This window comes from Suncus etruscus, chromosome 11 (genome assembly GCF_024139225.1).
Source record: "Suncus etruscus isolate mSunEtr1 chromosome 11, mSunEtr1.pri.cur, whole genome shotgun sequence".
NCBI lineage: Eukaryota > Metazoa > Chordata > Mammalia > Eulipotyphla > Soricidae > Suncus > Suncus etruscus.
This window is the reverse complement of record NC_064858.1, coordinates 86,347,870-86,369,185: the sequence shown is the minus strand read 5'-3', so window position 1 is coordinate 86,369,185 and position 21,316 is coordinate 86,347,870. Positions and strand designations below refer to the sequence as shown.

General features: G+C 50.7%; 1 protein-coding gene across 1 annotated transcript in view; it reads right to left on the bottom strand.

Moving 5' to 3' along the window:
* LRP1 (LDL receptor related protein 1) overlaps positions 1-21,316 on the bottom strand; it is an 88,110-nt gene that overhangs the window by 53,817 nt on the left and 12,977 nt on the right. The window contains exons 3-11 of the mRNA XM_049783052.1: positions 20,361-20,498; positions 17,197-17,316; positions 14,895-15,023; positions 14,510-14,773; positions 5,308-5,470; positions 4,969-5,191; positions 3,577-3,766; positions 2,526-2,669; positions 1,153-1,389 (exon numbers count right to left, since the gene is read on the bottom strand). Of these exons, the coding sequence (XP_049639009.1) occupies positions 1,153-1,389; positions 2,526-2,669; positions 3,577-3,766; positions 4,969-5,191; positions 5,308-5,470; positions 14,510-14,773; positions 14,895-15,023; positions 17,197-17,316; positions 20,361-20,498 (1,608 nt within the window). The remainder of the gene's footprint in view (positions 1-1,152; positions 1,390-2,525; positions 2,670-3,576; positions 3,767-4,968; positions 5,192-5,307; positions 5,471-14,509; positions 14,774-14,894; positions 15,024-17,196; positions 17,317-20,360; positions 20,499-21,316) is intronic.

Here is a 21,316-nt window from a genome sequence, read left to right as displayed (position 1 = left end):
GTCCCTCCAAGCTGCACATGACAGCCAGGAAGCCTGCGTGGCAGATGTGGGGAGAGCAGGGTCATGTCTGTGCCTGAGTTGGGGACAGGGGGAGGGAGGGTGTCTGAGGCCATGTGCTCTGGGCACAAGTGTGACGCCATGTCCCAGGCCTGAAAATCCTGAATTGACAAAATGAATAAATTAGGAAGTGATTTTTCACTTCATTTCAAGTGTCCTTTAAATAGCAGTTCCCCTGGTATAGGGAACCCCAATCTTTTCCTGATGAGGAGTTACTTTTGATTTCCCCAAAGTCTTATGATTGCTGACTGCAGAGGTTCTCTGAATGGGGATGAGGGGTGAGGAGCAAGACAGAGCGAGAGCCGGATGGTGGGGTGGGGGAGCCTTCTCTGGGGAAACAGGTGTAGGCTAGGGAATTGCTAACACCTGGCAGGGAAGGGAGCCTCACTGAGGAGCTGGGGAACCAGCACACAGCTGGATGTGCAGATCTCAACATACAGTTTTGAGGGGAAAACTGGATTCAGTTCACCATCCTGATTAAATGGCAGGAGGAGGTAACACCCAGCAATTCAAGGGCTATTCCTGGCTCAGGGGTTACTCCTAGCCAGGCTTCGGGAACCATGCATAGTGTTGAGGGTCACACAGGGTTGGGGGAGAGGTCAGTAGTTTGCAAGGCAAGTGCCTTATCCCTTATACTACTATCTCTCAGGCCCCGAACCAAACCAGTTGCTGCAGCTTTGGCAGCTAAAGTGCTGGCTGCAGAGGCCCTGTGAGCACACGTGTGCTGGTTGTTCCGATTCAAGGCCTTGCTCGGGTCCCTCCCAGGCTGTGTGCTGTGTGTGGCTCCAGGGCTTGGAGCCAATGGCAGAGAGACCCTGAGTTTTCCCCAGGGCTGGCAAGAACTGCCCACACTGCCTAACCCATCCATCCTCCTGCTCTTTTTGGCTCAGCCAAGAAGGAGGTCATACAGAGGTCACTCTGTCTATCCCATCATCTCCATGCCAACCAGCCCAGCCAGCAAGTCAGCAGGGGATGCGCCCTGCTGAGAGGACACCGAGTAAGAGGAGCCAAGGCCCCACTCGTACTCCATGAGGCGGCGGGAGTGGGGGACCCTGAGGAATCCTGTCTGTATGCTCCCCATGAGGAGGCCCTCACCGTCCTTCAGGATGGTCTCCCTCTCAGTGCCATCAATCTTCTGGCGACCAATGAGGTAGCTGGTAGTGTCAGCAAAATAGATGAAGCCGGTCTCAGCATGGAAGTCCAGAGCCCGGGGGTTCATGAGGTTCTCGATGGGGATCATGTGTTCATCTGGGACCTTGGCTCCCATGTCCATGCCCCGGATGATGCCTGGCCGGCCTTTGCCGTATACAAGGAATAGCTCATGTTCTGGTTCTAGGGCGGGCACAAATAAGGGTACAAAGTTAGAATACATATACACATGCTAACATACAGACACCACCACCACCCAGTCTCTACATGACCCCAGGGCCCGGATGCTCCAGCTCGACTGGGTCAGGGAATGTGACCATAGGAGGGAGAGCTCTAAGTCTCGGGGCCAGATAAGAGCAACATATAAGGTTCAGGGACACAATTAAGACTTTTATTTTTACCCACTAGGAATGTGCAATGGGGCAGGAATAGCAAGTAGCACGTTTAGTACCCACTAGTCAGTAGTCAAAATCATGGCCCCAAAGGAAGCACTATGTTAGAATCTTCTCACTCTTCTCACCACTTAACCATCCTGGTCTGAACCATCTTAGTTCTTCCCATACAGCTCAGAAATAACTGCCTGCCACTTCTCTCTGTTGATCCTCCACTAATAGCCCAAGTCATAGTACAAATGTGAATAAAATCACATCACTTAATTCAAAAGTCACCAAGAGAGCCTGGGAAGGTGGCTCAGTGATTTCCATATGAGTCTGAGTTTGATTCTCAGCACTCTACACCCCACAAGTAAGCCACCAGGAGTTTCTCAGCCCAGAATAAAATTTAGCTTGTCCCCGCCCTCAGCTCCCAGCCTTTGGCACTGGCCTAAGAGTCTGTGCATTGTGGGTAATCGCTGCCAAAAGAACAGCTTCTAGGAGGTCACATGATTCCTTTCCTCCCATCACAGAGTTCCACTCAAAGTTCTCAGCAGGGACGCCTTCCCTTACCGTTCCATAGAACCTGAGCCCTCCTGTCATCATTAATTTGTCTCTCCACTCTATGTCCTTCCTAGCGTTTCCCACCACTCAAATGTCCATCTTCCTGCCCAGACAAGAAGTCTGAAGCCAAAGGCAGTGCCAGAACAGAATGCGTCCCCCAGACACCACTGGATGAATGAAGGGTTGGGCCAGTCTGGAGACTGTTTTCTCTGAATAGGCAATGGGAGAAAGGTTCTGATGTGAGCTCAGAATTCTTTCCCTACCCCTCACTCAGGCATGGGGGAAGTTCCATCACCTCGCATCACAGACAGAGGCAGCCAGAGAGAGACAGAGTTGCCCCACACCCCTTCCCAGAAGGCATGTGCACCCTTCCCCATTACTCACTTTTGCACGATTTCCCATCACTACCCAGGCTGAAGCCAGAGCGGCAGCGGCAGGTCCGCGCCTTGTGGCTGTTGGCCAACAGGCAGATGTCAGAGCAGCCGCCTGGCTTTCCATACTGGTCATTCTCACAAGCATGGCTCCGCACTGGAGGTGAGAGGGGAGGTGGTAAGGACCCCCCTGGGGCACTCAATCCAGGGGAAAACATCCTGAGCATAACTTCACTCCCTCCATTTTCCTAGGGTTCCCTGCCCTATTACAATCTAACTTTCCTTCTTAGTGGGCACCTCTGTGAGCAGAGGAGAGAGTCACACCTCTGCCCCACAGTCAGGTGCTACTACTATGGCCCAACAACAGACTTGGTGGGTCTGTTCTTATCCCAAGCAGAATAGGATCCTGGATACTGAGGAACTGAAGAGAAGGAAACAAAAGAGATTTGAGGGCTTATAGCCTAGCTCTGTGTGTGTGTGTGTGTCTGTCTGTCTGTCTGTCTGTCTGGTCTGTGTGTCTGTGTTTGGGTCATACACTATGGAGCTCAGTAGCTATTCCTGGCTTTGTGCTGAGAAGTGGTCTCTGGGAGAACTTGGGGGGGCCATATGTGATATATAGGGTACCAGGAATTGAAACTGGGGGTTCAGCAAGGCAAGCACCTTAACCCCTCTAGTATCTCTCCCACACTCTAGAGCCTAGCTTCTCAAACTGTGGAATGAGAACCTATCATGGAATGTAGGCAGTTGCAAAATCTTGGGCAACAAAAGCTTCTGAACATACAATCACCAGAAAACAATCCATAATCAAATGATAGTGAATCTGAGGTGTTCCTGGCAGTGCTTCTCCATGTTGCATACTCAGGCCCAAGCAGGTCAAATGAGTTGAGGCCAACAGCAACACAGAAATGAAAGGTGAGGCCCAAGGGAGAGCTGTACTAGAGGGCAAGTGGAAAATGTTGAAGAATTCCTGGTCTTAGTTGGGTGGGTGGTGGCTAGGAGAAGAAGGCAGGAGGCTAGAAAACAGGGTTTTTTCCAAGAGGGGCTGTGGAGGGCTATGTGCTTACCTCGGGGCTGCCTTCTCTGGTGATAGATGTGGAGGGCACCACCCTTGTCCACACGAGTGACCACCTGGTAGTCTGTGCTGTTGAAGCGGTTCACACGGATCACACTTGTCTTTTGCTGAGCATTGGCATTGTCTGAGTTGGTGGCATACAGATAGTTCTCAAATACTGTCAGGCCATACAGATGTTCGATCTTAGAAAACAAAAACAAAAGCAAACAGAACATTCTTAAATTGACTCTAGAATGGGAAAGCTAAATGGATATATCGAGCCCCAGTAAGCCTGTATCACCTCCAATCTCCAAACATAATTTATCCAACGTATCCAGGTTACTCATTTGCTCACAACTGAGGGTTCTCAGATCTAACACCTGGAGATCTCTGAGAATGAAGGCTCCATCTCTGGCTTCCAGACTAGGTCCTAGAACTACATTCAGTTGTTTAAGCTCAGGCGAGTCACTTAACCTCTTTGAACCATTCTTTTCAATTTTGTTATGGGGCCACACCGAAGGTGCTCAGGACTTACTCTTGTCTCTGTGCTCAGGAGTAACTTATGGCAGAGCCTGAGGGACAAATGAGATACTAGGATTGAACTTGGACTGGTTGCATACAGGGCAAGTGCTCTACCTGCTCTGCTACTTTCTGGTCCAAAGCAATCATATTTTTTTATATATTTTTTTTTGTTTGGGGGACACATCCGTTGATGCTCAGGGTTTACTCCTGGCTTAGGGGGACCATATGGGATGCCGGGGAATCGAACTGTTGTCTGATCTAGGCTAGTACTTACCTATAGCACCACCCACTCCAGCCCCTATTTATTTTTATTTTTATTTATTTATTTTTGATTTTTGGGCCATACCCGGCATTGCTCAGGGGTTACTCCTGGCTGTCTGCTCAGAAATAGCTCCTGGCAGACTCGGGGGACCATATGGGACACCGGGATTCAAACCAACCACCTTTGGTCCTGGATCGGCTGCTTGCAAGGCAAACGCCGCTATGCTATCTCTCTGCCCCCCCCCCCTTTTTTTTAAATATTTTTTAAGGTATGTTAATTTGAAGGGAATGGTCCATACCTGGTGGTGCTGAGGGACTATTTCTGGTTCTGTGTATGGGTCATTCCCAGCTCTGCTGGAATCAAACCAGGTTGGCCATATGCCAGGCAAACCTTACCCCCACATACTACCTCCCTGGTCCATTGCATTTAAATTGTTTTCACTAACCCTGCTTATTAAACATCAGGAATCAAGGTAAGAGTCACATGGTAAAGATTAATAAGAGATATCTCTGGAGCCATAGGCTCTCATGCTCACCCTCCCTACAGGAGTGACTGTACCCTGTATTGTCTTCCCCCTCACTGGGAGGACTAGTTAGTGGTACGTGGTGGCGCTTCCCTCACCAGGATGCCTTGAATGATGGTTTGCCGGCCCTTGCCCTCGTAGTCTACCACCTCGATGTAGTCCAGATAAGCATCTGCCCAGTAGACAAGGCGGCTGACCAGGTCCAGTGTGATGCCGTGAGGGAAAACAATCTTGCTGTCAACCAATTTAGTCCGATTCTGCCCATCCATGTCGCAGCGTTCCACCTTGGGGATCTGCCCGTAGTCAGTGAAAAACACTTTCCTGTGGGCAGAGGTTATGTTAAGTGAGTCTGGACTCCAAGCACACTCTCTCTTCTCTGGGAACCTCATGTTGCCTACCCCCCTTCCAGGACCAGAAGCCCTGCCTGCCACACTCACCCCATGGCAGGGTCCAGTGCAATGCCCTTTGGGTTGTAGAGCTCCCGGTCTAGCAAAGTGACACATGTGTCCCCATTTCGGTTGCAGACAAAGATCCTATCGTCAATATCATCCACAAAGTAGAAGTTGCCTGTCAGCCAGTCGATGGCCATCTGCTCCACGTCTGCAGAGTGTGAAGGAAAGAGCTATGAGTGTGGAGGAAAGAGCATCTCCCTCAGATAAGCATCCATGGAGAACATGTGGCTGGAAGTCCACCTCCTCGGGGTGCCTTCCCTCACCTCTAGGCCTCCTTGGGGAGCTTCTGTCACTGGCTCATAGTGCCTGCTATTCTCTATTGTCTCTCCCAAGAGTGACCCCTGAGTATCTATCGTGCTGCATGACCCTGCTCCCCATGCTGACCTCAGGTGGGCACATGGCAGACACTGGGGGATCATGGACTGGCTGGTTCACCTGAATGGTTTCCCCAACTCTAAGATCTCCTTTGATCTTCTTGGGGTATCAAAAGATGGTGAGGATAAGTCCGTTGGCTTATTTCAGTATGTGTGTATAATCTACACTTTCCCTTTGGACTGAACTTTAATCAGTTTCATGAGGTAACAGTATGCAGAGTGATTTCATGCTCGCTTGGACTGTAGTGTGATAGTATATGGACAGAGTGTTTCCACTGCACATGGCAGATCTGCTGGGTGTGTCCAACAACGAAAAGGAGCAAGAAGGGAAGTGAGCAGGGTACTATTAACCAATCCCACAATAAAGGAAAGAATCAAAGAAAAGGACTTCAAAAGATGTGACCCATAGAGATGGAAAAAGGTGCAAGAAATTGGATCAAGCTGGAGAAAAGACTGCATGGGAGGGGCCCCATTCGAGGACACTGAAGATAAACTGAGGCAAGGCTCAGGAAGAGGTTTAAGAAGATGAATAGAGAAAGAAGAGGGAGATAGGGTGTCCACCCTCAGTCTATGCTCTTAGATCTGGAGAAACTGAAAAGGCCAGAGGTCTCTAGTGAGAAAATAGGGAATAAGGATAGCAGAGGGCTAGGGGACAGGACATCTGGGGACAGGGACCCCCTGGTGGTTTCCTCTGGGCCTCCTTCCAGGACCCAGAGGTTTCTAGCCACACACGACCCCATCAACCACCCCAGAGGTGATGACTCTGCAGACCAGGCATTTCTAAGTCAGAGTCTCTTGGGTACCTCCTGCCTTGTGTAGAGCCCTCCCCAATCCCCCACAGGTACAAAGCTCCCTGGACACCTTTCAGCAAGCTGCAACTTTCCCCCTCACTGCCCACATTCCAGTGGTTGAGATTATTCTGGCAGCCATACAGCTACAGGTATAAAATCTGGCCATTCTGTTCAACGATTCCTTAATCTTCCACCTCCCCACAGGGATTTGAGGATATTTCCTAATAGCAAGGGGGGGGGGGGGTACAGACCAAAGGGAACAGGAACGTGGCTCCTGAAGAACTTGGCTAGGCCCCGACACTGACTCACAGTCACAGGATTTAGGCTGGGGGGGGGGGTGGCTGGGGAAAGGGAGTGCAACTCAAGGCTTTCATCAAACTAGTTTCCTCTTCAGCATCCCTGTCAGGATGACTAGAGAAAGGTCACGGGGAGTAAGTTCCCCCTATAAGTGCTGATGTACCCCCAAACCCAGTTACTCCCTCCGCTGGGCATCCGTCCTGTGTCCTGTCTCATCCGGATCCAGTTGGGGGGGGGGGCAGAGCAGTTCAGGGAATACACGAAGTAGGAGTAGGAGGGGCCATCAGGACTCCCAGCCCTCATCACAGAGAAGTAGATTCAAGGCCTGCCCCGGGCCACCGCCAGAGGAAATCCAACTCCAAAGAAAGGAACCTGCCATGGTACAGGCAGCCAGCAGGGCAGCTGAAGGCCAACAGGAATCTGCGTGCTGTCCAGGTGGGCACAGTGGAATCTGGAGGCCAAGGCATGTGGATGAACTTTGCCAGCACTAGCTTCCCTCCATTTCCTGAGGCTTCCCTGAGTCACTGCTTAGCTCCAGGTCTGGCAACACCCTGCCCCTGCCCCCCCTACTTTCCATTTACAAGAGCGTTGTTGGGGGGGGGGGAATCCTGAAGACCACTGATGCCCACCACCCCAGTTCCAGGTAAAGTTCCATGACCATTCCCCTACCTACCCATCCCCAACTTTTAGGATGTGGCTTCCCTCCTGCTCTGAGAGAAGGCAGGCAGTGGGATTGTCCCTCCTCTCAGATATTTACCCTTGGCTGGTCGCCCCTTCCACCTCCCAAAGGCCAGGCAGGGCCCCACTCAGCAGGCCGGTGAGGAGTTGGCAAGAATTGGAGTCCCCAACCAGGCCTGGCCTCCCCTTTGGTATTTTTGCAGCTGGAGACGATTAGTTGCAAGCAAAAATCCTTTGTTATCCAACCCCCCTCCACCACATTATTTTCCTCTCTCCTAAAGTCCAGATTCCTCTGCCCACTGCAACACACAGACACACACACACACACACACACACACTTGCGCACACACATCATGTACATTCACACACATGTGTGTATGTATGTATATAATCAGATGCACACACATACCACATGCTTCGCCTCCAAGGGAAAAAGCTGGCCCATGAGGGAAGGGAAGAAAATGCACCTTGTCTCCCTGGCTACCCCAGAGGCAGGGCCTCGGTCACTCAGTCTGTCCCTGGAATGGGGGGGAGGCAAGAGTCCAGGCTTTGGCCCAGAGGATCAGAACCTTTGAGTCATTCTTGCAGCCTTTGCAGTCCAACTTTCCTGGAGCTGACCCACCTCAACACTCTCTAGAGAGGTCTGGTTGGTTAAAGACTCCAATCCTGAGAAAAGGAGAACCTTAAAAAAACCCAAGGGCTGGGGTTGAAGCAATAGCACAGTGGTAGGGAGTTTGCGTTGCACGTGGCCAACCCAGGATGGACCTGGGTTCGATCCCTGGCATCCTATATGGTCCCCTGAGCCTGTCAAGAACGATTTCTGAGCACAGAGCCAGGAGTAACCCCTGAACACTGCTGGGTGTGGCCCCCAAACCAAAAATGAATGAATGAATGAATGAATTTAAAAAACTAAGGGTAGTGTTGTTGCGTTGTGGGAGGGCTCAGGGGGCTGAAAAGTTGGGATTCCAGCTAACCTTTTAGAGGTTAAGAAGAGAAGCGACTAGGAGGCCAGAGGGGATGAGACAGAAAGTTTTGGTCTGCCAGTGATGTCGCAAAGTACTTTCAGTTCCAGGCACCAAAATAGACATGGGTCCTCCCTGCACTCTCACCCAGAGCCTGGCGTGCAGCTTTCCCCACAATTCTCCAAATTTTCCTTCATTTCCCTACCACCCACACTACACTCTGGGGACCTTTACAGGTAGCAAGGCTCCACCTGATCTCCAGGAAGCCTTGGCTTTAAGGAGAGGATCCCAGTCTCGCTCCATGAAATAAGAGGTAGGAAGAGGCCTCTCTGCCAAGAGGAAATCTCTGATCTCTGACAAGCCCTGCACACCGCAACTGTAGCACCTCATGTGCGGGCTCTGGGTGATGAAGTGAGCTCTCCTTTCTCCCTCACCCTGGGAACACACTGTTTTGTTTCCCCCGACACAGGGCTCTACCCACAGGGCTCCAGCCACTGACTGCCTGTTTTCAATTCTGATTCTGTTTATTTTTTGCTGGGGGAGTTCAGGGACCGGAGAGAAAGTACAGCAGACAGGGCCTTTGCTTTGAATGTGGTGGGCCATGGTTCGATCATTGACACCATAAATAATATTCCTGAGGGAAGCCAGGAGTAAACCCCGAGCACCACCAAAAACAAAAACAAGAAAAAAAAAGAAAAAAAAAACTCAGTTCAGGCCCCCTAAGGAGTCCTCTGTTAGCCAATTCCAAGTCCGGGTAGAATTTTTTGTTGTTGTTTTGAGCCACACTTGGCATTGCTCAGGGGTTATCACTGACTCTATGCTCAGGAATTACTCCTGGAAGAGCTGGAGGATCATATGAGATGCTGAAAATTGAAGCCTGGTCAGCCATATGCAAGGCAAATAAATGCCCTACCTGCTTTACTATTGCTAGGGCCCCCTAGTATATTTTTTTAGGCCATTGTGTTGGGGTGGTGAGAAGCTACTCCTGGCTGGGTGCTCAGGGCCTGCTTTTGGGGAAACATGAAGGAGTTCTAACCTGGGAGCTTTTGCATGCAAAGCATTTGCTCCAGCCCTTTGAGCCCCAGCAGTTCTCTTTATGACAGTCTGTTTACCTGACTCCAGACACTGACAGGGCAGGGCGCTGTCTTTCATCTTTGTCCCCAGTGCCTGGCACTCATGCACTGATTCATTTCACAAATATTTGTCGACATGGAGTCCTCTTGCCATTATCCTAAGAGCAGGCACGTGGCTTTACCCTCCCCTTCTTTCCTCTCCGGTCTTGGGGTGCCCCACGATGGTGGGAACGTTCCTGGCTGGGAATCCTCACGGCTTGTCAAAGGCACTCAAGGAGCTCACCCTGAAAGCTGGAAGGAGACAAGGGTGATGCCCCAGGGACCTCCACAGACAGGGAGGAGATTGCTTGGCCAGCCTAAAGCAGCAGAGCCTCATGTTCTGGTTTCTTGCTGGTCCTGCCTGCCTGCCTGCCTGCCTGCCTGGCTTCTACTCTTCTTGCCCCACCAGCAGGTCTTCGGAGCTCAGCCATATGCATCCCCTCTACCCGATTCCTGAGCTCCCTTCCTGCCCTGCTCACACTGCCAGCCTGTGACTCCTGCTACCTTCCTGTTCCCTACCCCTGTTCCATCCAGCTCTATCAAGGGGACATTGGGTCTTTGGTCCTAGGGCTGAGCCACCCAGAATCTGCAGTTCTGATTCAGAACTATTGAGAAATTCCTGCTGTACTCTAAAACGCATCTCTCTTGCTTAAGTTACTTCCCTTGGCTTGAAAACAGCGAAGGGGTGGGGGGGAGAGTGTTGTGAGCAGGGTGGGGAAGACGACTTCAAGGAGACAGCGGGGGAGGAGAGGACAGGGCTGGAGCTATGCCTGAGAGGAGACACAGGCAGGGTTAGCCCTGGCCAGTGGGAAGAGTGGGGAGAGGGCTGGGAGACGATCAAGAAATTCCACTGGGAATAGGAAGTAAAAGCACCAGGATGCAGGGCCCCAAGGTCAAAGAATGGGGGTGGGAAAGCCTGGAAGCGCTCTGGAGGCATGGGGGGTGCAAAGGGGACTGAGGACAGTTGGGGTGCCCCATTCTGTGGGAAGGCGGCTTTCCTCAGCGGGTCCATCCCAGACTCCAAAGGGCTACTTGTTGCCCCCCCTCACTGCTTTCCCCTCTAGTTGAATCACTACCCTGTTTCCTGTTGTGATTGAAACACAGACACACACACAGACACACACACACACATACACACACAGACACACACACACACACACACACACACACTCTCTTACTGAGGAAAAGTGAAGCAGGCCAGCTGGATTTGGGGACTCATTTCGCAACCTTGTTGCCTGCAGACTTAAGAAGCTTTCTCTGCCTCCCTCCATCCCCTTCTCCCCAAACAACAGTGAGAAAGAAACCTAAGGACCGACTCCACAGATCCCTCTGTACTCATGGATGAGCATGGATGCACAAGCAAAACAACTGAAAACTGAAGATCTTCAGCAAACCTTATTTCTTCTGCAGCCTTGGGACCTCAGTCCCACACAACTCCTGATGCTCCATATACCTCCCTGAGGTCCTGACACCTCCCAGGACCCTATCCATCTTCCAGGGGCTCAGCCTGCAGAGACCCTCATTCTTTATACAGACTCAGGACAAAACAATGGTTGGTCAGGGGAGCTCAACCTGGGGAGGTGGGAATAACTGTGCCCCGGCCCTAAACAGGGGCTGCTCCACAGGGTCCTGGAACCAACCACACCAGGTCTACTGGCTCTTCTGGGTCTTGGTTACAGAATCTTTTGGTGTTACTTTCAAACTGCTCACTGTATGATGGGCAGTTCACACTCTTATTTGCCTAAAATGTCTTTAAAATGGCTCACTTTTTAGGGACAACATAATGAATAACCATAGAAATAACCATAGATTTGGCCGGAGTGATAACACAGCGATAGGGAATTTGCCTTGCATGTGGCCAATCTGGGATAGACCTGGGATCCCTGGCAGCCCATACAGTCCCTTGAGCCTGACAGGAGCGATTTCTGAGTGCAGAACCAGGAGTAACCCCTGAGCGCCACAGGGTTTGGCTCCCCAAAAGAAATAACTATAGATTGATATGTTATAGGATTTTCTTAATTAGTATTAAATAAAAGCAAGGCATCCCCCACTTTGCAAAAGGCAGAAGGTTAGAGACACTGGAATTAGAGTCTTCTTAGACCTCCCTATTAGGACAGTGGCAGAGGGAAAGGGTCCCAGGATTATATCACAGGAAGGAGCAGTGGAGACCAATGGGGTCCCCAAGACTCACCCCCAGTCCCAGCCAATAAAAGACATGGGAAATGGGAGAAGAGTCCACCAGCAGCTGGTTTCCAGGAGGAAAGCCCACCTGTACCCAATTCTCAGAGCAGACAGAGATGTTTCTGATCTCCCCACCCTGGAGGGGAGCAGACGGTGGAGCCAGGCTGGAGACCAGAAAGGAGGAACCTGAGTGCTGTCACCACAGATCTTCCTCTACAGTAGTCCTAGGCACAGTTGTAGGCTACCCTGCCGCTGCTGAGGGCTCTCAGAACTCAGAGCAGGCTGGTGGTCCGTGTGAAAGTCTCACTTCCGGGCCTCCTTCCTTCTATTATGATTCTATTTCCAGAGTTTTCTCTGGGACAGATTCCCTTTCCTGCACCAGCAGGCAGCTTCTCTGGTGTTCAGGCCTTTCTCAGCCTCTAGGCCTCTGGGTTCCAGCACCTCTAATTGTCAGCCTTTCTCCTCCTTAGAGGGCTCAGCCTGAGTGGACACAGCCAGAGCCAAGATAGCACCCTGGGCTGGGGGGTAGGGAGTGGGAGGTGGGCAGAGAGAAAGCAAGAGAAAGCTAAAGCCTTTCTTCTTCTCCATCCTCTTTGGGGAGTTAATTACAGGACATCTACCCACTGCCCAGGTGAGTGCCTGGGACAGACGCCCCACATCCCAGGGCAGGTCATACAGCCTCTCCTGAAAAGTGGTTGAACTGGGGAGGAGGGCAGGGTGGCAGGGGAGAGAAACTTCCGACAGCCCCAGTTCAGGGCCCATAATTAGTTTGTGGGATGAGAGCAAAACAACCATCTTCAGGGTGACAGCCAGACATTCCGGCGGCGTGGGCCGGGGGCAGGGAGGAAGGGACAGAGGCTGAGGCAAGAGAACCCACTCATTCACCCCACTAGCAGTTCTCCCCAGAACCTTGATCTCTTCCAGCCTCCTGGACTCTGCCTCAGAGGGGCAGACAGGGAGTCAAGGCTCTGTTTGCCAAGGGAGGGGTACCCGCCTGAGGTTATTTCCTGCTTCTCCAGGGGAGGAAGGCAAGAGAGGGCCAGGCCAGAGCAAAAGCTGAGAAGGTTCCCATCAATGCAACCCAGACTCTGGCCCCAAGGTCAGGCCAGGAAAGGAACTGGCAGAGTTGTTTGCCCAAACAGGCTCGCTGGGCGGAGCTTGGACAAGAAGGGGTTGTCTTCTGGGGTCTCGGGCCCCACCCAGCCTGTGTGCTCTGGGATTCCCTAAGTTGCCCTCTAGTCCCCATGAACTCAGCTCTAAAGGCTCACCATAGGAGGACCCACATCTCATCACAGGGAAGCTTGGCCTCCAACAATATAACAAGGACATTCTCGGATGCCTTGGTGGGTCAGGTTTTGGCAGACCGTGGGAAAAGGCATCATGAAAAGGGGTTTTCTGACCCCCCCAGGATGAAGCCTAAGTGTCCCGCTAGGTTCTCTGTCTTCTGTGAGAACATCATACAGGAGCTCCTGAAGGAACGTGGAAACTTCCTAGGGGCAGGGGCTGGGGCTCAACATGGTAGAGCAGGTGCTTAGGTGTGAGGCTCTAAGCACCACCCTGGTGCCAATCAGCATAGTTGGGCCATGAGTGGTAGCAGTGGCGGCAGCAGCAGTAGCAACAACAACAACAACAACAAATCCAGATAAGCCAAGATTCACTTTCATGGATGCTAGCCTCTATTTACCTCTGGCTTTCACTTCCCTTTATCTGATTAGACTCAAACCCATTATGCAGATTAGGAAACTGAAGTAGAGACTGGGAATTCTGGTTTACTGGAGGTCACAGATCCAGTTACCTCCCCCTGGGGGTCGGAGCCACCTCAGGCCAACTCTCTCTTCAACCCTGTGGTGCGCTTCCTGTTGGTGGGATGGTGCCAGATGCGTCATTTGTTTTAGTAACAGCGATTGAGATGAGCTGGAATGATCCAGACAGTGGGCCCCTGCCCCGTCCCCATCCCTTTTGCCTTTAAGAAAGCATAGCATAGCTGGGGCAAAAGCCCCAAGAGGGCACCTGGAGTATCTGAAAATACTCACATGGCCTCAGCTGAGCCTTCTCTGGTTTCACTCACTGCCACAAAACATCACCATTCAAGAGCCTCCAAATTCCCAGGCCTCACCTGAAGTGAGGAGTCCAGGGATGGAGCATAGTTGGCAGGCTGGGCCCTGGGTCTCTCTGCACTCAGCCACAAGAGCTCAGCCACAAAATCTAGGCCCTTCTTCTGCACCCCGGCTCTCAGCCCTAGGAAAGCCCCTTTAATCTGATCCACATTGCTTTCGCCAAGAAGGGACAGCACCTAACTCAGAGATTTACCACTCATTCATTACTCCCTCAGCCCTCAATTCTCCTGGGAGGCCTTCCTCAGAAATTCAAGAGCCATCAAATACTTATCTCAGGAGCTGGGAAGATAACACAAAGTGTTTCACGAATATGCCGAGGTTCTGGGCTCTGTCCCTCAAGCACTGCCAGGTCTGAGCAGCAAGGACTGAGTTTGAACCTAGAAGCCTACCCAGCAGAGCCCAGTATTGCCAGTAGTGGCTCTGGGCTCTGAGCACTGTTTGGGAGCTCCCCAGTGGCAGAATACAACAATGGAACAGAAACTTAGCTCAAAGAAGTAGGAAAGGATCACAGCTAGGACTCCCAGCCTCTGCCCCAAACAAGCTAGTTAGTCCCAGTCTCAGCCACCACTGAGACCTGTCATCGCACTTCCAGCCCCAGACAGGGGTGACCTTGTCCAAGGATCCTTCCTTCTAGCCCATCTCCCCTGCTTGCCAGGAAGAGAGTGAGTGACTCACGGTGCAGGCTGAGGGAGATGTTGATGGTGTGCTCATCCACAAAGCCTTTCAGGCCCGGCATGCGGGCACACTTGAGCTGTGTCTGGGCTGCACTGTCTCCCACATGTACCCAGCAAACGGTCTCATTGGCATAGCTGAAGTCCATGGCTGTGGTCTGTCGCGTGCTCGTCGGTGTGATGGTAGACACTTGGGCTCCACTCAGGTAGGTAGCCAGAATGTTCTGAGAGTTGGCAATTAGCAACACAGGGGGCCGGTCGACTGGCTCTGTGGATAGAGGAGAGAAGAGTGAATGCAGTACCTCAGTGCAGGGTTCTTTAGACCAGACCTCATCAGAGAAGGCCACAGGGAAGGAGCCACGCAAGGTGGCCCTGGGGATCCCACATACCATTCTTGGCCTTGCAGGAGCGGTTGTCTGGCTGTAGCAAGTAGCCTTCCACACAACCACACTGGAAGGAGCCATCTGTGTTGGTGCAGAGCTGGCTGCAGGTACCATACACGGAACACTCATCAAAGTCTGCCAGGAAAAAGACAAGGTTTTTCATGTGACAGGGGTAGGGAAGTGGGTTTTCGGGTGACGGGGGGTGGGGGGGGGGAGTGTGTTCTGTCAGGCACTACTAGTGGTGGGTGTGTCCTTCTCTACAGCTCCTCAGGAAGACTACTTGGCAGAATGCTTTACAAGAAATGTGTTGTCACCCAACAAGTCCAAACTTGGCATCTTCCCGAGAGGGAGAGAGAATTAACTCCTGAGATTTAGCTCCTCCATTCACCTGGGAGAGTTAAGTTCACCTGTTCAGTGTCAGCTATTGTTGTTCTATGCTCTAGGGCTACCTCAGTGAATGAAAGAGATTCAAATGTCTTCCCCAGTGAAACTTAACTTCCACTAATAAACAAAATGCTCATGACAAGAATAAATAGGAAAAAACAAAATAAAACATGGGTGGGGGGGTGTTGGGGAGAGGTTTGTGCAATGCTATATGGAGATGAGCAGAGAAGGGGCTGGAGATGCTGGTGTGTAGGCTGAGCTAGAGTGGCCTGCTGGGCTCTCTGAGAAGGTGGCATTTGTGCAAAGACCCAAGAGGGGTGGATTTAAAACAGCAAAGTCTGCATTGTTTGTCAAAGAGGGAAACTGGGAACATCTTACTCATCAATAGGGCAATGGCCAAGTAGTCTGTGGTAACAGTCAGACATCACAGTGGTTTGAGAAGAACGAGGTAATCTCTCCATATTAACATGAGAAAAATCTCTAAAACATACTGAATGGAAAAAGTGATATATATATATATATATACACACACAGGTATTTTTTTTTTTTTTTTTTTTTTTTTTTTTTTTTTTTTTTTTTTTTTGGTTTTTGGGCCACACCCGGTAACGCTCAGGGGTTACTCCTGGCTATGCGCTCAGAAGTCGCTCCTGGCTTGGGGGACCATATGGGACGCCGGGGGATCGAACCGCGGTCCGTCTCCTTAGGCTAGCGCAGGTAAGGCAGGCACCTTACCTCCAGCGCCACCGCCCGGCCCCTTTTTTTTTTAAAAGTACACAGGGGAATGGAGAGATAGTACAAGTGGGTAAGGTACTTCTTGTCTTAAACACAGCTGACATGGGTTCTATCCCTCCAAATCTAGGAGTAAGCCCTGAACACCACCATATATCACCCAAAAACAAAATAAAGAAAAAAAAGAAAAGAAAAAAAGTAATTACATAAAAACAATACTTTCAAGGCCGGAGAGATAGCACAGTGGTGTTTGCCTTGCAAGCAGCCAATCCAGGAACCTAAAGTGGTTGGTTCGAATCCCGGTGTCCCATATGGTCCCCCGTGCCTGCCAGGAGCTATTTCTGAGCAGATAGCCAGGAGTAACTCCTGAGCACTGCCAGGTATAACCCAAAACAAAACAAAACAAAACAAAACAAAACAAAACAATATTTCAATGAATTTCCATGAGTACATGTCTAGAAATACATAAAAAGGCCTAAAAGGAGAGAGCAAACTATGAGAGATATGAGATATGGGAAAGAAGCAGAACTGAAGAGAATTTGTTAAAAGAATATCTCTAATCTTTTCTTCACTTTTTTTTTTTTTAAATGGAAGCCTCAGGGATCACTCCTTGTGGGCTCAGGAAACCATACGGGGTTATCAGGAATTGAACGTGGGTCAGTTATATGCAAGGTAAACACCTTACATGCTGAACTATCTCTCTAGCGCCTTTTTCTTTCTTTTATTTTTCTGTTTTTTGTTTCTGTTTTTGGGCCACAGCCAGTGATGCTCAGGGGTTACTCCTGGCTATGCACTCAGAAATCGCTCCTGGCTAGGGAGACCATATGGGACGCTGGTGATCAAACAGGTCCGTCCTGGATCGACCGTGTGTCAAGCTCCTCTTTTTTTGACAAGAAACTCATATGTCATCTATAAGTACATGTATGTGTATGTGTGTGTAGAGCTGGGGAACAAACTCAAGGCCTCTTGAAGGGTTCTTCCACTGAGTTCCATACCTGGCCCTGATAAATAGGGTGTAATGATAAAATTTTTGGTGTGGAGGAAGTAACTAGTTTGAAGGAAGGGCTCCCAGCCATGCCCTAGGCTGGTCTGGCAGGTCTCCTTCCATATGTACCTTCCATAGTCATTTCTCCTCCCCTGGTCTGTCTTGCCAGTCCAGAGCACAGCACCCCTACAACCTGGCACCCATACGCACCTTTGCAGGTCTTGCCATCTGCTTGCAGCTGAAAAGTGTTGTTGCAGTAGCAGGTGGGCCCACTGAGCGTGGGGACACAGTGGTGCTGGCAGCCCAGCTGAGAACAGTTGCTTCGGAACTCTGTGTGAGGGCAGATGACACACACTCAGTCCCCGATCCGGAACATACCTTCCCCCAATTCCGCTCAACCCCCTTAGAAACCACTTTAAGGCCTTTGTTCCAAGGCCAAACCACTGCCAGTGAGAGGTGGAAGGAGTTTTAGCAAAGAGACAGTTCTCTGCTGTGACCCAGAGAGGGTGTGAAGGCCTGAGGTTATAGAGACTCTACCTATACTCTATCCCTGTAAAAGAGGCTCTGTGAATTTGCAGGGGTTGGCAGAGAGTGGGGCAATGAATTTTATCCCCTCCCTAATCTCTTGTTTGTGCTGCCTTGGATTTCAGGGTGAAGAATGGGCATGCAGTACCTGTCCCAAGAGCCCCTGGCACTGGGCTGGCCTGGAGCCCCCCCTCTACCCCCAAATCCTTGGGTCCCAGGAGCTTCAGTGAAGGCCTCTGGTCCAGGTGGAGGATGGGAAGAGGAGCAAACCGGCTCCCACAGGACCCTTCTCTAATCTTTCTGCTGCCACTGACCCACTTCCACAGGGAGACAGAAGGGAATGAGACAGAAGGGGGGAGCAGTCCCCCCCCTCAGACCAGCGACCCAATTAATGGCCTTGCGTGGGGCCAGGCAGCTTAGTCACAAAGACCCCTTTGTCTAGCTGCCTCACACCCCAACTCGCCCCACCACCTAGGAGAGAGAACTCCCCAAGATGCCGAGATGTTTAGAGGCACTAAGCTTGCCAGGAGGAGTTGGGGTGGGGGCAGGCCCCAAATAGGTCCTTCTCCTCCCCACCTCCATTTGAGAGCCCAAAGGCACTGTCTGTCCAGTCTTCTCCCATGAAGGGTGGTGAGAGGGGGAAATATTGTTTGTCTTGGAAAATCTAGAAAGGACTTTCTCTGCTGAATATTGGGTATGATGATAAGGAGGTCCAACTTGTGTAATACCAGAGAAGAAAGTCCACATTCTAGGTTTCAAGTTCTTTGCAGGTTTTGAAATTAAAAAATAAAAGCAAGTGTGACCATGCCCTCTCAGATCAAATGGGATATAAGCAGTCTTGGGGTCAGCTGTGCTCTGCACTATATCCAAGAAGTATCAGACAAACAAAATTAAAGAGGACCTGCTATGCTTAGCAGGAAGGGCTTTGCTTTGCATATAGCCAACCTGGGTTTGATCCCCAACATCAAATTTATGGTCCCCTGAATCCACCAAGAGTAATTCCTGTGCAAAGAGCCAGGAATAACCCTGAGCACCGCCACCAATAAATAAATAAATAAATAAATAAATAAATAAATAAATAAATAAATAAATAAATAAATAAGAACTGAAAAAATAATATAGGGGTTAAGGAAGATAAAGCCAAACCCAATTTGAACCTTGGCACTGTATCTTCCTCTGAGCATGGCTGGAAGTAAATACCTTCCACCCTTCACACAGAGCCAGGAGTAGCCCCAGTCACCACCCAAATGTGGCCCAAACCCCACCTCCCCTCCCCCCAAATACAAAAACCCAGGCACAAACAACCAGAAGGAGAATGAAAACTTCTCCAGTGCCCTTGCCCGCCTCTGACTGGATACAGATGTGTCCCTCGCACAGGCCCATAGGACATGTGGGACATGCATGCAGGCATGAGCACCTCTCCACCACAAAGACTGCTCCAACCCCAGGGGCTTACTAAGACCTCGAAAAGGCATCCTGCTCTAGGGAGGACCAGAAAATCACCAGGAAGAAGGGATTGCAGCTTTGAGGCCTCCTGAAAATCCTCCCTCATTGCTCATGTGGGCACCAGCTTCTCCAAGCCCCCAGGACCAGGCAGACAAGCTGCCTACTCATGCTAGGTGACTGTTGCATCAGAAAAACTTCAGTGAGCCAGAGCGATAGCACAGGAGTAAGGGTTTGCCTTGCACATGGCCAATCCAGGACGGACCCTGATTCGATTCCCGGCATCCCATATAGTCCCCCCGAGACTGCCAGAAGCAGTTTCTGAGTGTAGAGCCAGGAGTAAACCCTGAGCACCACCGGGCGTGGCTCAAAAAACAACAACAGGGCCCGGAGAGATAGTACAGTGGCGTTTGCCTTGCAAGCAGCCGATCCAGGACCAAAGGTGGTTGGTTCAAATCCCGGTGTCCCATATGGTCCCCCGTGCCTGCCGGGAGCTATTTCTGAGCAGACAGCCAGGAGTAACCCCTGAGCACCGCTGGGAGTGGCCCAAAAACCAAAACCAAAACCAAACAAAACAACAACAACAACAACAACAAAACCCCCCAAATTTAAGAGTATTCAAGTTGGCAGGATAATACAGTGGGTGGGGCGCTTGCCTTGCACACAGCTGAAATGGATTTGATATCTGGTATCCATATGGTTCCCCGAATCTACCAGAAGTGATCCTTGAGCACAGAGCCAGGAGTAACCCCTGAGCAAAACCAGGTGTGGTCCAAAAACAAAACGATAACCACAACAAAATGTTTTAGTGTATTCAAAGATTCTGGGAGATTGACACGGGAGGGAGATGAAAAAAAACCAGCCCTACAGATGCTGTCACAGTATCTGTCCTGTCCTTTGCTGACATTCAGGTTTAACGGAAAAAAATATGGGAGGGCCAGGAAATAGCTCAATTGGCCAGAGCTCGGGAGACCTGGGCTTCATCCTTGCTGCTCCATGGACCCCTGAGCTTTGCCAGGAGTTGATAAAAAATAAACAATAACCACCAAAAAATGTTTAAAGAAAGGATCTAATTATTCTATTTGTTTAAAGAGATAAACAAAAAAGGCATGAAAACATTGGCCCAGTGTAACACTCTCATTTTACAGGTAAGAAACTGGGATCTGGAGACAGTCTGACTTGTGCACATCCCCACAGAAAGCAAGATGTAAGATGTGTCTGGCCAGCCTGTATGGACAGAAGCCCAGAAGGCTCCTGAGCAAGCTCCAAGCCAAAGGAGCCCTTGTTTACATCATTCTCCAGCGACCACTCCGTGCAGGGTGAGGGGAGCATCTCACTGATGGGCTGTCCCTGCAGGAGCTCAGCTGAGAGCTCACTTGGGACAGCAGAGGTGGACCAGCTCTTACCTCGGCAGTGGGACCCCTCATCTGAACCATCCATGCAGTCCTGGACTCCATTGCAGAGGTGGGACATGGGGATACACAGCTCAGTGCCCAGGCAGTTGTGTTCATTGGGCTGACATCGCTGAGCCTTGCTCTGTGGACCTGGGCAGAAGAAAAGGTGATATGCCGAGGTTGGCTATAAGTGGTGTCTCGGAAGCTATTCACTGTGGCTGAGAAACAGATTGGGACTGACTTCACATCTCTGTGTTTTTTATAGGGACCTCCCTCACAGTGCTGGGGACCCAAGGCACTACGGTTCAGTACTCACTGCAGAGCTACTCAGACCTGGTGATGCTGAGGGCCACCAGGATCACACTTAGGGTTGTGGGGAGTGGGGGAATTGGAGATCAAACTGGACCTCGAGCAGGCTAGGCTGATGCTTCAGGCCCTTGTTTTCTCTCCCTCGCCCACACATAAGAATATTTTCTATCTCAGGAAGCCTCTGTGACTAGTTATTCTTCTTCCTCAAGTCCTTCCATGTTATCCCCAAGTGTCATTCACTCTGGGAGCAGTCAGAGGAAGAAAAAATAAGTTTCAGCTGTCATGAACCCAAGGCTTTGCAAGTGACCAACCCAGGAGTAATTCCTGAGTGCAGTAATTCCTGAGCACTTTGAAGGTTTGACACCAAAACAGGTAGGAAAGAAGGGAGGGAGGGAGAGAGGGAGGGAGGGAAGAAGAAGGGAGGGAGGGAGGAGGGAGGGAAAGAGGGAGGAAGGGAAGTGGAGGAAGGGAAGGAGGGAGGGAGGAAAAAGAAGAGCCCAAGATCCAGACACCCCAGCCCCTGGTTCCTAGCACCTTAGTATTCCTCACACAGCACACGCAGAGGTTCGAGGAGAAGGTTTGGGTGAGCTGTCTCTCCCACAACAAAGCACAAAGACTGAGGTTGAGAGCTGGACCAAGTCTTCTAGAACTGCCTGTCC